This window comes from Lonchura striata, chromosome 5 (genome assembly GCF_046129695.1).
Source record: "Lonchura striata isolate bLonStr1 chromosome 5, bLonStr1.mat, whole genome shotgun sequence".
NCBI classification, from domain to species: Eukaryota; Metazoa; Chordata; class Aves; order Passeriformes; family Estrildidae; genus Lonchura; species Lonchura striata.
The window spans coordinates 25,141,464-25,159,854 of NC_134607.1; the positions used below are offsets into that span (position 1 = coordinate 25,141,464).

Sequence of the window (18,391 nt, forward strand, 5' to 3'; positions counted from 1 at the left end):
CCCCTTTCTTAGGCAGAATACAAATTCTCTGTAGTGATTAGTTCTGTACTAAGTGGATGGGAAACTGGGGGTTTGCCTCAATTTGCATGAGGATTGCAGCTAAGGTACATTATCTTTTAGGCTTAATAACAAACATAAAACATGATCTGGTTTGAGGTAGAGGTGAATCTGTGGAAATGAGATTGTATGACACAGTGTTCCCTGTTAGGCATTTTTTTGTGTGCAAATCTGGTTAGATTTTTAAATTCCAGCATCCCCAGCTGCTGTATGGATTTAGATGGTCCCAACAAAAGCTTTTTGCCTTGTGCATGGTCAGCATGTAACTGGTAATGAGTGGGGCAGAAGGGAATCATTTACCATTGAACAGATTAAAAAGTAACACAACAGAAAATCTCGTGTACCCAGCACTGTTACTCAACAGGCACTTTTTAGATTCGAGCACTGTTAAAGAGTCACTTACCAAATCAGTGTCTCAAATCTACTGTCTATTTTTTGTCACTGCACTGAATACTGGATTTGCCCAAGAGTTTGATCGTGAATCTGAGCTCCTCTTGGGATCAGTGGAGGAAGATGTGCATTTCTAGCTTCTGTGCCTGATCAGTGACAGCACAACTTTTATGCAGCTGATGTTAGTTAAGGTGGATTCCACATTATGCAGTCCTAACCACATTTTTGCATTAGTACCCCCTATGGTGGCTAGATCTATTCTGTCACAACTTCCCATCCATTGGAGCTTGGGTTTTGTACATGTAGCACTTAGAAGGACTGATACCCGGTCTGTGATAATTTGCAGACTGCCATTGATTTTTTGTTTTTTATTTGCATGCGATGTCTTAAATGTGCACTTAAAATGTTAAAACTTGCCCTAATGGGTAATACACCAAATGTTTAGAACAAAACAAAAAATACCCTGCTGTAAACCCTTTTTATTGTTGTATCAGTGACTATTTTGAGTATTCACTTTATGCCAAAATAGATAACTAATCAAAAGAGTATAAATTATATTATGATAAATAGGATATTGTTTAAGGTGTATACATAAATTTTAAGACTATTCTAAGTACAGTAAGCTCTGTTATATCTTGAAAGTGTAGGAATACCTGTAATGTAAACTGTACTTGCACACAATATTCTTTTATTCTTTTGTGAACGCTACTCTGGGTACACTGCAACTTCCATACAAAATGAGTACTGCTGTAGTACATGGAAATGTGTATTCTGATTGTCCCAGTTGTGTGGTATGCTGGAACAGTGTGCTAATCATTACTATTACCTTGCAAACCAACAATAAAAGCAATTAGGCATTATTTTATTATCTGCAGAAGTTTGGAAGTTGTGTTTTACCCATGCCCAACACTTTACGTTTTTCTAACTACACTTTGTTTTTTATCTTTATTTGGAATTACACCAATTACACCGTACTGGTGTGGGGGATGGGAAACAACCATTGGGGTTGGAAAACTGTCATTTCAGTTTGTGAATAATTTGTGTCTTCCTCTCCTACTAGTGTTAAGGAGGATAACACAGACAATGAGCAGGAGAAAAGAGATGAAAAAGGCACTTCAGAGAGAGAGAATAATGAATTGGAGGGAGTAAGTATATATAAGTGTTTGATTTATTTGTTCATTGTCTGTTTAAAGATTTACAATTTTATAGAAAGAAAATTAGGAATGTGCCAGGTAAATACTGCAGCTTCACAGTGATAGTCAAAAATAATTGTGGCATGGAAAAGTGGGGGTGCTTTAATGTCTGTATGTTTTGTAGGAGGAAATTCAGGAAGTCAGTGATCATGACGATGAAGAAGAGGAAGATGATGAGGATGAAGATGATATGGAAGTCGTTGAAAGCTCAGATGAATCAGATTCTGACTCTGATGAAAAAGGTGATGTCAGTGTAATATTCTGTAGAGTTTTGCAAATAATATCTGTCAGACCTCAGGTCTTGGTGGGCAAGAAAGTGTATTGTCAACCATCTGTGTGTAATTCTCTGTGAAGAGCATGTTCTGTGAATTATTTTTTTGGTTATGATGCTAAAACATGTAATAGACAGCTGATCGAGTGTTCCTGGATGGGTTTTGAAATTGACCAGAGGCCAGGTTCATTGTGATTTGTGTGGAATCCTCCCGTGCGCAATATGTATTAACAATGACTCTAAGATTGCAAGGATTATCTGTATTCACGTGGTCCTTGCTTTAATTTAACAGAAATCTTTCTGTTTTAGAAAATTATCAAGCTGACTTGGCAAATATCACCTGTGAAATAGCCATTAAGCAGAAACTGATAGATGAGCTAGAAAACAGCCAGCGAAGGTTGCAAACACTGAAAAAACAGTATGAAGAGAAACTAATGATGCTACAACATAAAATTCGAGACACACAGCTTGAAAGAGATCAGGTTCTTCAAAACTTGGGTAAGAAGTACAAAATCATTGATCTTGTATAAGCTATTGAACCATTTTCTACTTCTCTCATTTTCTTTTTCAAATTTGATGAGAAATTGCAGAAAACAGAAGTATGTTTTGTACTCATAATGCCAGTTAATAATTTTTTATTCATTCTAGTTTCTATTAGAATTGAGAGAAGATTTTTTTTAAACGCATTGCTACTGACAGGTATTTGATTTGGGTGAATAAGCATTTTCAGTTTTCTAAGAGCTCTCATAATCCTGGAGATAGTTCCTGATTAGAAGTTTTTTTCGTGTTCCTTCCTCCTCACTTTCTTTCTATTTGCATGAGAATAAGAGCAAGAATCAGTGAAACACCTTTTAGAGGTGTTTACTGACCAAACATTTTTGAATATGTGTTAGTATTGAGATGACAAACTACCTCTGATTCAAGATTACCTGCCACAAATAACTGCACTCTGGGAGTGCTGTGGAAAGTATTTTGTTTGTTTTTATTTTTTAAACATATATATGCTTTACAGGTATACACGGTCTAAGCTTTTGCTGTTCCCCTGTTATTCCTTAGACCTTCCCCGTTGATCAGTGTCAGAAGAGGAATACTAGGCTTGATGGCTTTTAGGAGTGTTGTTATACTCCTGTGTACATATGTGTGAATGTGTCTATTCGTACTTTCAGGTGCTCAGATTTGTTGCAAAGAAGTCAGAGGAAAGTGTTAATAGTTGATGTCTTATCCCAAAATGTGTACCAGGTGGAAAGTTCAAAGCAGTGTGGGTGGCAGGAACTAGAGAGAAATTAGGTTGTTTTAAAGGTATTGCAGAGCAATATTGTAGCAATTCTAGAGCAGAGGAAGTAGTTATCTGCTGTGGCTGGCAAAAGTAAAAGTACCCTGAACAAAAGCAGATTAAGAATTCCCTTTTACTCTAGGTTCTGTAGAGACCTATTCAGAAGAAAAGGCCAAAAAAATCAAGTCAGAATATGAAAAGAAACTCCAAGCCATGAATAAAGAACTGCAGAGACTTCAAACAGCACAAAAGGAACATGCACGATTGCTTAAAAATCAGTCTCAATATGAAAAGCAGCTGAAGAAACTGCAGCAGGAGGTGACAGAGATGAAGAAAACCAAGGTATATTTCAGTAAATTGAAGTGTTCCACAATGAATGTTTACTGAAAATTGTGTTGAAATCTCCTGTGCATCCATCTATCTGATAACTCTGTTCTTGCTGTTATCTGCTTAAAATAGGAGATGCGAGCACCAGGCTGTTCCTTGGGGAGAGGAGCAGCTTTTAGGTTTAATGAACAGAAATTAAGGTATTAAACATGCATAAGCTTGCACAGCTTATTAGCTGTTATTCAGCACTGAGTGAAGATGACATTGTACTTCAGACAAAATGGCTAAAAGCATGTAACATAGTGGAAAATGGCAATTTGAAGAGAAAACTCTGTATAGTTGGGAGCAGGGAGCAGAACTTCAGTGTGTGCAGCTTTTCTAAGTGATGACTTCTTTACAGGTTCGCTTGATGAAGCAAATGAAAGAAGAGCAGGAGAAAGCTAGAATGACTGAATCTAGAAGAAATAGAGAGATTGCACAGCTTAAAAAGGAGCAACGCAAACGAGAGGTGATTTGGCAGATAAAGAACTTTCATTTGGAATAAGCACTTATCATTATGACGTGCCTCTGCTTGCAGGCACACCCCGTGTATATGCATTCACTGAGGCAGGCATGTTTGCACCAGAGAAAATGCACAAAATTTGGTTTGACTTCCATGCAAATACAGTTTCTAGCTTCAGGTGATAAGTTTTATATTTCCTATTGTGCTTATTGAGTATGTATATCAATGTTATCAGTGAACTAGTGATTAATGAATCTTCACAAAGTTGTTGCTACTACCTTGCTTGCATGGAATTACTGTTTTTGATAGAATTGATGCAGTGAAACACTTATTTTTGTTCTATGCTAGGAAGATCAAGAAACGATCAGATTTGAGTCTTCATGTAACAGAAATTTTGCAGATTTGTATTAATGTGTAGAGGTCTTTTTGTTTATACAATGCAGTCCTTGTGAGAGAGAATGAAAAAAAAAAATCATATGCTGCTTCTGTTTTTTCACAGCATCAGCTCAAGCTTCTGGAAGCTCAGAAAAGAAACCAAGAAGTTATCTTACGTCGTAAAACTGAAGAGGTACTGTGGTAAAAAACCAATGCATATTTGAAAACAGAATGATGTTCTATTGCTGTAGCTTAGAATTTAGTTTTGGGAGAGTTAATCATGTCTTTGCCCTGTGCTTCAGGTCACAGCCCTTCGTCGACAAGTAAGGCCTCTGTCTGATAAAGTGGCAGGAAAAGTGAGTCGAAAGCTGAGTCTGCCTGAGCATTCCATGCAGGAAGCAAGTTCTAGTTTGTCAGGCGAGCATGATGGCTCCAGAACAGCAGCACAGCAGAAGATGAGAATTCCTGTTGCAAGGGTTCAAGCATTATCTGTTACTGCAACAAATGGAACAGGGTAAGGGTTAAAACTTCTTAGGACTCTTACAAGAACTGAAATTTGTGTGGACTTTCTAGCAGGTACTGTTGCAGGAGCTGTTAGTTGCCAAACTGCTATTATGTAATGCTCATAAAATGGGCATTTTAACATTATCATATGCAATTTCAGATTTCTGTATTTAAGACAAAAATAAAATAATATAAAATGGCATTAAAAGGCAAGTCACATAAACTGGATTTTGAATTCTTGAGGGCTTTTAAACCTACTCTTCAAGAGAAATTACCTTGGCATTCCAATGACAGCAGTGTTAAGTTAATGGAAAAACTCTGGAAAATGCAGTTCAGTGTATCAGGTTTATTTGTGATTTTCCACTGTGATTTGAAGCAGATCTCCTTCTTAAATAGGGAACAACACCTATATGGCATTTGAACTCAATAGTGGGTCATGAAAGATGCAGAAGCGTTTGACACCTGTTTTTCAGGTGTAGCATGTTACAGTGCAGTAGAGTTCAGGGCTGGGTAGAGGCACCTGTCTGGTGCTGTGAAAACCTACAATAACTTCTGCATGAAATTTTAAGGTTGTTTGTGAAAAATATTCCAGCCTGATCATTTCCACATTCGAGTTTTTAACGGGACTGCTTCAGGCTTAGCTGTATTTTTCTCTTGAATGCGTCACAGAAGGAAGTACCAGCGGAAAGCAGTGACAAGCAGAGTTTACTCCTCGAAGGCAGCCAGGATGAAGTGGCAGTTACTGGAACGCAGAGTGACTGATATTATCATGCAGAGGATGACTATTTCCAACATGGAGGCGGATATGAACAGGTTGCTTACGGTGGGTGATCTTCTGTGCACTGTTGACTGTATCATTGTATTAAATAGGGAGCACTGCAAATATGTTTGCTGTAAATTAATTGCTCTTATGGCAGCATTGGCAAAGTGGGTGGAATTTACTGCAGTCAGTGAAGATGCTTTTGGCTACAGTAAACATTTGAACCATGGGCTGTTCTTAGTAAGAACTAAGAAACACATTAATACTATCATGGGCAAATAGATTACTGTATTCACCTCTGTAACTTCTTCTCATGGGAATCATGATGTGTTAGTTAAACTGCAGCAAACAAAGGAAAACACAAAGGCACTTCAGAGTTCTAAGGGCTTACTAATTTCTTTTTCTGTAATATTATGTCTTTGTGGAAAATAGCAACGTGAAGAGCTCACCAAAAGAAGAGATAAGCTTTCAAAGAAAAGGGAGAAGCTCATCAAGGGTGGGGGTGGCAGTGAAGCAGATAGAAATGTCCAAAACATAAATGAGGAGATGGAATCAGTAACTGCAAATATAGACTACATCAACGACAGCATTTCTGACTGCCAAGCAAATATTATGCAAATGGAAGAAGCAAAGGTAGGTCAAATATTATTGCAAAAATGGTAAAATGGGGACAAGAAAACACAACTGTGTTAGCCTTGAAAATGGTCTCATTTAGAAATTAGTTTTTGTTTATCTGTGTAATTACTGAGCCTGGAAGTGAAAACTGGTGAAAACTTTTATGTGAAGTTTGAGATGGAGACTTATACAATTGATACCTCAGTTTTAATGTCAATAGTGTAATGCAAGTTAAGATTGTGAAGCATTTAAGTGTCAAAGCTGATGCTTTCTAGTCTGCTGGCAATAGATTAATACAATTCTTCAGACTTTTTCACAATCTGACTGGGCTTATTCTTGCACACATAGGAAGAAGGAGAGACCTTGGATGTAACAGCAGTGATTAATGCTTGCACTCTGACAGAAGCTCGATATTTGCTTGATCACTTCCTTATGATGGGTATCAATAAGGTAATGTGTAAGTGAAATATGTGTGTGCCAGGACTATGATATGTGCCAGGAGCAGATATGTTGTGCTGACCTAAAGACATGACTAATGTGTGTCAAAAAAAGCTAAGCTGGTCAACATTACTGAGTCATGCTGATTCTCATTGTGAAGGCCTTTGAGATCTGTTGTCCTCTTCAACTTACTGCCCGTTTGTCAACCCCAGTAGAGCCTTCTTCAGTGTATTAATTAGCTCATGTTGTTCTTACAAGAGCACTACTTTTTGTAATCAAATAAATCTCTGTGCTTTTCAACAAACTCCTAAAGAGAGCTTGAGATCTTTTTTCAAAAGACTGGCTCAGCCACCTTTGTACAAATATGAACCTCAAAAAATTTAAGTTACATGTTGATGCATGACATACTTCAGTCTGAGTAGAGCCACAGGGATTCTTCTGAAGGTGTTGGGGAAATATGTTTAGTCTCTTATTTTCAAAATAAGCATTTGGCAGCTTATAACCCTGTGCACACATGTATCATGTGCTCTTGCTGCTGCTTTTCTTCCTGTTTCATTGAGTCAAATGAAAGATTTCAATGATACTGAAACTGTCTTTGGGTCAGCCCCCCTGACCAGTAGTCTGGGATTTCTTTTGCATTCTTGGTTCAACACTATGCAGGTAATCCAAAAAGTTTGTGGGAAAAAAAAAGGGTAAAGAAAATTCCCACGATCACATTGGCTTCTGGAAATGTCAATCTTTTTCATATTTTTCAGCCTTTGGATGTATTTGAATGGATCTTGCAACAGAGTTAATTCGAGAAAAGTGCCTCTAACTCACTCTGTTAACAATTTCTCTTTATTATGATAAAAAGCTCCATTATGTGAAGGATTGTATAATCTTTTTGTTTAGTAATTATCATATAGAAAAGCTGAAGGGATATTTTTTTGCAAAATTGGTCATGCCTACTGTCTATTCTAGTGTTTGTTTTCACCTGCAGAATGTGTCTATTGATACGTAGCTTTAGTTCAATCAAAATGTAGTGTGTAAATTTTTAGGGTGACACTTATTACTCGTGCACTAACACTCAAAGTCTGCTATTGCTCTAGAAGCCTTTGAGAAGATTTTTTGTACCTTCATTTTTCCATACTGTTTCCTTTGGAATTTGGAAGTCTATTTGGAAACTGCTGCGTGAATTTCTTTGTCTGTATTTTCTACAATGAAAAAATTGTCAGAAATCCTTGGCTCTAGGGAAGTTCTTTTAGAATGAATTGTGTCATAAGTTAGGCCATTAGATCTTTCATTAAAAGCTGAAAGTTCACTGACTGTTTGGGTAGGAAAGATTATGGTTCTGTGTCCCACCCTGTCCCACTTCCACCCTCCCCGCTTTTCCTTGTCATAGACTACCATAGGTAATAATTTTTAAAAAAATAATTACTTGGGGAAAGTGGAGGTGTTAATCTTTCAGATGCTTGCTACTCTTAAAAATGGCAAAGACTCTGAATTGCACTTGGGAGTCATGTCCCACTTAGCCACTAGATGCATATTTGCAAGGCAGTCAGAGGAATGCAAGTTAAAGGAATGCTTAATGAGTGTCTTTAAAGGTGAAAGAAAGAGAAAGACCCTTTGTTGACACCTGATCTTCAGGATGTGAGAAGGTGGCTGCAATGTGCACATTGTTTATGTTTGCAGTTTTAAAAAAATGTTGACAATTTTCATTTTGTAAAACAAGGGTTGTGATAAAACATTTGTCATCTTTCTTTCTCTTAGGGTCTCCAAGCAGCTCAGAAAGAAGCTCAGATCAAAGTTCTTGAGGGACGCCTTAAGCAGACAGAAATTACTAGTGCTACTCAAAACCAACTGCTGTTTCATATGCTAAAAGAAAAAGCTGAATTAAATCCTGAACTTGATGCTTTTCTGGGTCATGCTTTGCAAGGTAGTTTTTTCATCTTGTTTTCTAAATAGTCAGCTGCATGTCATGTTTGCCTTTTGTGCATGCTGTACTGGGCATTCTGGACTATTTCTTTTCTGAATAGATGCTGTATTGTAACATCTTATACTTCACAATTGACATGTGTGTATGGCATTTTTAAGTAGACCCTCTCAGCAGTGAAATGTAGGAAACCAATTTTTTTTGTATTGAGATTTTTTAAAAATTCAAATAATCTGCTTGTTATTTTTACAATCTGGAATGGTTTTAACTTCCGAATAGGAAGTTCAAAAATTCAGTCCCTTTAAGTCATCGTATGCTAGGGATTTTCAATTGGCATTTTATGTTACGGCATCTATTCTACTTCTCATGAAATGATACTAAGAAAAATTTAGAATATGTTTGGGTACTTTTGTTTTATTTCTTTTTATAAATGGATATGTTTTGATTGGAATGTTGCTTTTTTTTCCTTGTTGCTGTATTTACACAGACCTAGATAGCATACCACTGGGTAAGTATGTTTAGCTTTTTGTGTACTGTACAGCTGCATGAGTTACTAATTCATTCATATTCACTAACTGATGCATCTTAGAATTTGTGAGTCTGTGAAATTTGCATGAACTGTTCTGTAAATGTACTCATTATCATGAGCTTAAAGAGCATTTCTTCCTTTCTGAAAATACCTCTAGCTCTTGTGGTAATAGCCCTTGTGGTAGTTAAAAGTGAAGACAGTAAGCAGAGATGTATTTCAAATTTATAACTTGGTACTTGCAAGTATGCAACAAAGTATGTTCAGACTACATAGAATTATTTTGTGATATACTACTGTTGTGACAAATTGTGCTCATATTATTAGGTTTGAAAAAAAGGAAATTCTTAACTTGCAGGTCATTTTTAACCTTTTGCAAATAGCTCATTTTGTAATGTAAATATTGTACAGAATGCAGGATCATATCCCACTTTTTCAAATGTGTTTAAGTTACTGACTTCACTGATTTTGAGATAAAAGTTGCTCTTATTGTTGTTGCTTTGAAGTTATTCCCAAATGAATTAAGCTTATTTTCTTCCCTCCAAAGAACTGACTATATTTGGAACTTGAGAAAAAGAATCCTGTTACCAGTGATAATTCCTTTAGTGTTGTTTTGTGCTACTTTTAATCACATTTTGCTATCCTGTGCTAGTTTGCACAGCATTTCAAAGCACAAAACTACATGGAAGTGTATAGATCATAATGTAAAGATGGTGAGAACTTGGCCAGCTTCCTGTCAGGTGACCCTTGAAAATCTGTGTCAGGGGATCTTGCTGCCTGCAGCCAGTTATTTATTCAGGAACCTCAGTGGTTTGTAATATCATGGTGTCTCTAGAACAGGCCTTTAATGTGTGTGCATGTTCACCCCTGTTGGAGCATTGTTCCTCCTGACAGCATTGCATTTTCTTTAGCTCTGGACGGGCTTTTACTTATTAACAATATCTGAAACATCTGAAAAAAGCACCATGTACTAAATGTATTGCTCAGTAGATCTGTAATAAAATTTTTTGTAGAGTGTTTTCTTGTTAAAGAAGCTTTTTAACACTTTGCAAGCATGACTGAAGCTGTTAGAGTATCTAAGCCACCCAGGAATCTGCTAACACTATACAGGAAAGAAATGCAGCTGAATATGCTGCACTAACCAAGGTCCAAGACTGTTGGTAGTCGGTGTTTTGTGGCTCACTAGTGACCAAACCTTTTGAGCTGCAGGGAGTTCAGACATCACTGTAGTGAGGCTTTGATGCTGGGATTGCCAGCTGGTTTGCAGGGATTCTTGTTGGTGCAGGGCCTGGCAGAGTTCCTGCAGGTAGAATGTGGGTGGCAGCAGATCCTGAGATCAATCTCACCAGGATGCCTGACATCTCAGTGTTGGAGCACAGACAGCCCTATCCCAAGCAAAGGGATTGCACTTCCATGGTATTTGTGATTTGCCCTCTTGATGCCTGCTTTCAGATCCACCATCTTCAAAAGTTCTTAGCCATTTGAATACACTTGGCTCAGAAGAGCTTGAACATTCCCCAGTGTAGTTATGCACTTGCATTCAACTGTAGACAAGAAGAAGTTTCAGTCTGCAAAAGTACATCACAGGTTCAGGTTTTGACTTGAATGGACTTTCAGTTCACATCCACCTTGGTGGATGAGCCAGCTGCCATTCACTATCCCATCTGCTCTTGCGAAGAGTTAAAATGACCATGAAATTGGGTTTTGAATGTTGCTGAATTGACTCCTCTTTGAGGAGCTGTGGAAGCTGCTTTTACTTCCCACTGTGATGTATGGACATTCACAGATGTGAGTCACATCCACTTATGTCCAGGTTTTGAGAGGGCTGGTCAAATGTCATTTCCTCTGGGTGAACTCTGCTGGTGTATGGCATTGTTCTGGTACCATCCAGTTGCCACTGCATGAGGATGAAGACGCATAATCAGAAAATTCTCCACCTGTTCTGCAAGCAGTGGTTTGCTAGCACCTGGCCCTTCAAACATTACAGTCTTTACTAACTTCATATCTCCTTTCATCTCTTCTCACTCTCACAGAATCTTGCTCTTTCTACCTTTTTGTTGATTCTGTGTTGATTTCTCTTTCGGAGTTTTGGGCAGTCTTTCTGTGTTGAATTGCAGGCAAACTGAAGAAACTCATCAGGTCACATAAGAGTGAGCCTGCAAATAAAATCCTACCTTTTGTGGTCATTCCACACTTTCTACTTAGTTACCTGTAAAAAGAGATCACAAATTCTTTATGAGTAGGGGGATGAAGTAACATAATTCTAATAGGAATCCTTTATATTTTTAAAATGCATTTATTTTAGGGATGCTGCTTTTGTCTTACTGAATGGAGCAGTACTCTAAATGCCCACTTCTGCAGGAGGCATATAATAATAATTGCAGTAATAACAAGACTAATGACAATAATAATAATAAATATTGAAAGGTTTTCACCTGGCCTCAAATCCATGAGGGAACAAAAAGAAAACTGAAAATTCACAGTGCTACCCCTGTGACCCTGTTTTCTTTAGAATATAGTTGTGTTTCTGATAACTAAAATTACATTGTTAAGATTAATTCAGCAGTTTGATAACCCAGAAGCACAATATTGTTGGTTCTAGGTTGATGGTTTTAACTTTTTCATGGAGCACATTTAGATGCAGCAAACACAAAAGGCAATATTTTCCTTCTCTTTTTTCCATTCCTTCTCAAAGTTCAGCTGAAAACTGCATATCTTTCTTCTCTTTCTCCAAAGGATGAACTTGCACTTCATACCTATACATGGACAAACCTGTTTTAATATGGGTTACAAATGTATCTGTTCTATGCATTGCAAATGGTATCTGCTTTTTAACAGAAATTAAGTAAAGTGTCTCTTCTAGTAAAGAGGTGTAATGGAATGTCATTACAAGGTTATTTAATCCTTAATATTTCATGCGTATGTTCAAAAATGAGGGACTTTGCCTGCAAAAATGCGTTACCTATGTCCTTGATCTATGCCTAAAATGTATTATTAGAATAACATGCAATTTAGGGGATTTGCTTTCCCAGCAGTTTGGAACTGATTGTACATGTGCCCTTTACTCATTGTCTCAGCTTAATGTTTTGCACCGTTTGCATGCAGACATGTCAATTGGATGTTTGACAGTGTTAATGTGTGGCATGCATGCTGGGTTTGTCTTCTGTGGACAGGTTTGTGTACCCATTTTTGCTTCAGGAATATTTCTACTAAGCAGCTTCCTTTAGAAATTAATCTCCTTTTAGGAAGCCGTTCTATAGTATTAAGTGGTAGCATCATCCTCTTTGGAAATGAATCCTTATATACTAGTGAAGTGCCTGCTTCTTGTCAGCTCAAATGCTTGGTGGCATTCTGTATCAGAGGAGGCTGAGCCTCAGCTCACTAGCTAGTTAAAAATATCATTTTCTTTTTTATTATAGCCAGGCTGATTCTGTTTTGGAGCAAGAAGATGAAAAAAAAGAGGAGAAAGAGACATTCTTACTGTCCATTGATTTTACATCCCATATCTTCCATGTCTTGCAGATAATTTTCTTTGCTTTATCTGCTTTCTTAACAGATTTCCTTCTAGAATTTCTGTTTTTCTATCATCTTCGTTGCTGTGCTACAGTAGGCAGAGGACCATTTTTGACACAGTATGCCTAGATGTATGATGTATTTAGATTGTATGAGAAGAATTACTTTAGGTGTCAGGAAAATTCAGTGGGACCTGGATAGAAAATAGTCAAGATATTTTGCAAATCCCTTTCAACATTGTCTGAGTTGCTTTGTATAGCAGTTAAAGCCTTCACATCCAGTTGTAGAGGGGCAGCTGTTGTAGAGGGACAGACTAATGTTATTCTTCTGGAAATTTTCTAGAAAACTTGGAAGATAGTACTGATGAAGATGCCCCATTGCATAGTCCTGGAACAGAAGGAAGGTGAGGAAATCTTTGTTACTACCAATTCTAGAAAAATTACTGTGATTTCCTCCTTTTGTAATGCAGACTAATGTATCCTTTAGAAAGTATCTCTAACATTGTTTCATTATACTTTGCCCACAATTTCAGTAGAAAGAAGAGTAAAATTAAAATACACACCTGCCAATCTGCAAAAAGTATGACTTTCTAATTTTGATGCAATTTTTCTTTTAGTTCTTTATCTTCAGATCTCTTGAAGCTTTGTGGTGAAGTCAAGCCCAAAAGCAAGGTAAGATGTATAAGGATGATGACGATAATTCTTCTACATGTCTTCTAAGTGAGTCCATGATTCTACAATAATTTATCATTTAATGATACCTTCTGGTATCATTAAAAAAAGTTCTTGCTTTGCCCAAGAGACTTCAATGAATGAAGATATCCAAAAGGTGAACTGATGTACTTTACATATGATCTGTGTGCAATATGATTTTGTGTGACACTCCTCTCTAAGAAGCAACGATAAAAATAACTTCTTCAGTATTTTGGGGTTAAGCTATTAGAATTCCAGAAAGAGATGTGTTCTTCCAGTTACTTGCACTCCATACTGGTGTAGTTTTGCAGATTAGTATTAGTTAGGCTACAGTTCAATGCTATTGCCAGTGGCAGCTGTGCACGTGTTTATTGTTTGCAATTTGTCACAGATATCTTGAAGTTTATGAAACTAAAGTTTGACCTCCAGGATCTTAATTGCATATCTAGGTTGACTACAGTTTAATATTAATGGCAGTGGGAACTGGAAATGTGCACTGATGGCAATTTTGCTTCTGTGCTAACAGAAGCACAAACGTAGTTTGGAAAGTAAATAGAAGCTTAGTCTCCAGTTTTCCAACTGCAGTTGGCTTTGGAAGAAACCATCTGTGTTGGCTGTTGAATTATTTGGTAACATTCCTTGGTGTGCAGCTTTTTGGGCTGTTTAACTAAGTGAGTTTAGTCCAAAAAGGCAATGAAATAAACAAATCATTTTTGTAATGGTCCTTTCTGACTGGATCTTTGTCTTCCCTTTTGGTCTTTCTTTCCCTGAGGAACAGATCTTAAATTCACTGTAAAATCACACCTAACATGTGTGATCAGTGTTTTACAAATTACTGTGTTGCACAAAGTTGTTGTGAGTTTTTCTCTTGTTTTCAAATTGTTGAAATGCTAAATGAATTTTAATTCATGTGGACTTTTGAGGTGACTTAAACAAAGTAGAAGCAGAGTTTGTATATGAGAAGAAGAATTGATGTTAGAAGTCACACCAGTATAGTTGTATCTCTTTAAATTGCCACTTTGCTTTATTGCTCTCTGCTTTATAACATTTTGTTTGGATAAACCATAGGTAAGTAATATTGTCCTCCTGTAGTATTGGCAGGCAGCTGGTTGAAAGGATATAGTTGAAAACCAGTTGTCAAATCAGTGGTTGGACATTGAATTTGAGTTGCCTCCTCTGAAATTGTTGCCCAAAAGCAGAGACGAGCTTCTTGGTTTACTTTCCAAAGGCAGTTGCCAAGTGCTTGAGGGGGATGCTAATTGCCAGCTAATAATGCTAAGCTTGAGTGTAGGACTCTTGACACACACCACGGCATGGTGAAGTGGCAGTTTGGTTTTTGTCTGTCTCCAGGCCCGCCGCAGGACCACCACCCAGATGGAATTGCTGTATGCAGCCAACAGCGACCTGGTCTCCAACAGCAGCGCTGCAGACTCTGCCTCGGCTGGCTCTGCCACGTCAGCTGCAGAAAACCAAGAAAGTGGGGTGGCTGCTGACACACATGATACTTCTGCTAGGGACAGAGAGCTTATACCCCCACCATCTGGCTTACCTTCTAAGATAGGCAGCATGTAAGTTTGGCCATGCTGTGCTAATTATCCTTTGCTTTTAAAAAATGCATGTCGCCAATTTCTTGTAATTTATTATCTTAACTTTACAAATGAGGTTAATATACTTGAAACTTACTAAATAATCCTGACAAAGCTCCTTCCTTTCTACCACCACCACTCTAGAAAGTGTAAATGCAGTCTTGTAAGTACTGTGGTTCTTATTGAGGATGTAAGTTCTGTTAAGCTGCTTAGCTATTGTAACTGTGTTCTATGTAGAGGGGAAAACCCCTCTAATACCCTGAATAATTTGCTGTATTAGTGCTATGGGAAATGCACATTCTAGGGAGATAGTGAGAATCTGATTAGAACAGCAGTGAGATTTAAAACAAACAAAATAACAACACACGACCTGAAAACTTTTATCATGGTATTTGTATATGGTCCTAATTATTAGGAAAAATATTTCTGTGAGTTGTCTTGTATGGACCATGCATGAAATGAAGTCTGTGCAGCAATGGAGTATTCAAGTAAAAAGTTGAAAGGAAAATGTTAAATATTATGAATCCTCAAAAATCCTTTCTGTTTGCAGATTGCAAACTTACCTGTAGAAGAATATTGCTAACTGAAAGTATCTCCTGATTCTAAACAGAACTAAAAATATTTTTATCGTTTTACTTTGGGACCAGCAGATGTCTCTCACATGCACTCACACTATTTTTTTCGTTTCACTTGCTCTTGCTGTTCATTTTCTATCTACCACTACCACTGCTAGGTATTAGCCATTCACTGCAAGAGACCCTTTCCTTGGCTTTTTAGCTAGTAGCTCCTATGTTGCACAAGCACATGTGTAAATTCAGTGCACTTCCCACATTCAGTGATGTGGAAATCAGTGTCCTGTAGCTATCTTAATGTTACAGGTTCTGGAGTCATGCATTGTTTAATATTCATCTGTCCTATTTGCATAATATTTTTACAGCAGTCTCTGCCTAATGTACACTTGCAATTTGTATTTTTTACTATGTATTTCTGGCATGTGCTTGTGGTGGCAATCGTGAACCTTAAAACACTGCTGACAGCAATTATTAACCCATACTGATGGCTTCAATGCAAATAGAATCTGCTTGGAAAGAATGCTCTTGAGGGTGAGCATAGGTGGAGAAAACCTACTTGTTTCAGCAGTTAGCATGAGATGAGTAGAGACTTTTGAAGCTTCAAGATCTAAAACATCATGTATTATGACCTGACATCCAAGACTCAGGTAATATCAACTTTTGCCTTGGTCCATCTTCTAGAATGTATCCATTTATGAAAGTGAGCCAATAAAAATGCAAAACAGGATTTTCCCAAAACTGATTTCTGAAAGACTTTGAGAGTTACACACTGTCAAAAAGTCAATTCAGTCAGCAGTAGGCCTCATATATTGAATTGTCTTGGATCATGTTTTAGTAGTTAAGTGATCAAAAAATTCCACAATCAATCTGCAGTGACTTTCTCACTGCAAGTATATATGTTTTTTCAAAACTAGAACTCTTGCTGGTTTATCTGGTCATAGTTGAAGAAAGCTTGTCCTTATGACCCATCTGGCCTTCCCTTATGGGCCTGTGGCGCCAGCATATTTTTCATAATAAAATATATAATTCAGGAGGAGACTATGCCCTTACCTGCAATAAATGTTTTCTCCCTTGTGCCATTACTTACGTGACATTCAGGAATGTAGAGACCATAGCAGTAATCCAAAATATTGATTCTCAAAGAGAAAGAAATTAATTATATGTTCAGGTGCAGATTTAGGTGTCCGCATATGTACAAACTGCTCCACTCTGGAACCCCCTCAGTTTTCTAAAGTTTGTGATTCCATGGTCCTTGGAGAGGGACTTGTTACAAGGGCATGTGTTGATAGGATAAGGGGTAATGGCTTCAAACTGAAAGATTGTAGGTGTACATGAGACAGTGGAAGAAATGCTTTATTGTGAGAGTCAAACACTGGAACAGGTTACCTAGAGGAGCTGTGGATGCTGCATTCCTGGAAGTGTTCAAGGCCAGGTTGGATGGAGCTTAGAGCAGCCTGGTCTAGTGGAATGTGTTCCTGCCTAAGAGAAGGGGGTTGAAACTAGGTGATCTGTAAGTCCCTTCCAATCCAGACCATTGTGTGATTCTGTTATTTAAGGAGGCACCTAAATACATATGGCCAACAGTTAATTTAACTGGAATTCTGTTAAAATTGTTTAGTGCTGTTGTCCTTTGATATGCTCACCTCATCTACAGCAGCTTTTTCAGAGTATAGTTATCTTCTGTAGGACTTGTGTCAGCTCTGTTCAGATGTCTGATGTCCTGGCAAATATAAAAGGGCTCTGGAAACCTGGAAGTAGGTATGTGTCCTGTTCCTTTTCTGTTAGGTCATTGACATCATGCACCTGGTTTTTACACCTGTGCTTAGGAAGCAAGATAGCTGCATTTTTAGAATACCTGCATTCCCAGGCTTTCAAAAAGAATTCAGAAAATGATGATGCTATTTACACCCTCTTCTGAGGATGTTCCACTGTAGAGTCAAAGATGGAAGACACAAGGGCAGGTAGAGCGTGAGCAAGCGAAAGTTGTCTGAGCATGCTGGATGCCAGTGTGAGGCAGATGAGCTTGAGTTCCAGTTTCTGGTTTGGTTTATTTAATCGAGCAGCTGCTCAGTAGACATATAAGCAACCCTGGCAGTAGACACTATAGTCTGTCATCCTTGCTGGAAGACCTGTCAGCCTGTTTCATAGAATTTGCCTTGTGACCTCAGGATTTTTGCATTCCTAAATGCATATTGATCCAGCATAAAGAGAGGGAAGGGAGTGTCCTTTGCACAGTATTCCTAGAGGTAAGGAAGCCCTACAATAGAAATGGGTGCTCTGGCCTTGAGGGGACTGGACCCACTTTCTCCCCTTTTTTTATGGCTTAACTGTTAGGCTTCTGTGCAAAACCAGGCAGCTTATCAATTGTCCTCCTTTTCCTATCTCTTGAAGACCCCAGGGAACTCTAGGGTTGACATGCAGTTCTTGGCACTAGGTCCCACACATTCCAGTTAGGGTTTGTGATCACTTGAGAGTGTCTCATCTACTTGAGTCAAGTAGCTGTTTGTTGTTGTGCTGTCCATGTTAAATCATATTATTCTGCATTCCAGTCTCCAGGTGGATTTTATGTAGCTCTTAAGGGAAACATATAGAGAAGTTGGAGCTATGCATGTTCAGAACCTGTAGAGCTCTGAGACTGATAGTTGTAACCATGTCAGGCAGGTGGCCTGCTAAATGAGCTTTATCTGATTAATGGAGCTGCATGGAGCAAAAACACTTACGGAATCTGTTTTCTTGCTTTTAATGAGTGTTTCATGTTCATAGAAAAAATCCTTCTAAATGCAAAGATGTAGGAAAATAGAAAACAAATGTTGCTTTTGTGATTGCTCAACTAGTGAGAAATGGAAGTTCAGAAGAATGGAGACCACTCAGATTCCTTTCTTTTT

At 37.9% G+C, this 18,391-nt stretch overlaps 1 protein-coding gene across 4 annotated transcripts in view; it reads left to right on the forward strand.

Annotated features, from left to right (window-relative positions):
- KIF21A (kinesin family member 21A) overlaps positions 1-18,391 on the forward strand; it is an 87,187-nt gene that overhangs the window by 49,517 nt on the left and 19,279 nt on the right. For all 4 annotated transcript variants that reach the window (XM_077783415.1, XM_077783417.1, XM_077783418.1 and 1 more), the window contains 15 exons: positions 1,508-1,592; positions 1,765-1,882; positions 2,221-2,409; positions 3,327-3,526; positions 3,912-4,019; positions 4,513-4,581; positions 4,691-4,902; positions 5,562-5,715; positions 6,085-6,285; positions 6,616-6,717; positions 8,455-8,620; positions 9,105-9,125; positions 12,999-13,059; positions 13,273-13,327; positions 14,699-14,916. In XM_077783415.1, the coding sequence (XP_077639541.1) occupies positions 1,508-1,592; positions 1,765-1,882; positions 2,221-2,409; positions 3,327-3,526; positions 3,912-4,019; positions 4,513-4,581; positions 4,691-4,902; positions 5,562-5,715; positions 6,085-6,285; positions 6,616-6,717; positions 8,455-8,620; positions 9,105-9,125; positions 12,999-13,059; positions 13,273-13,327; positions 14,699-14,916 (1,959 nt within the window). The remainder of the gene's footprint in view (positions 1-1,507; positions 1,593-1,764; positions 1,883-2,220; positions 2,410-3,326; positions 3,527-3,911; positions 4,020-4,512; positions 4,582-4,690; positions 4,903-5,561; positions 5,716-6,084; positions 6,286-6,615; positions 6,718-8,454; positions 8,621-9,104; positions 9,126-12,998; positions 13,060-13,272; positions 13,328-14,698; positions 14,917-18,391) is intronic.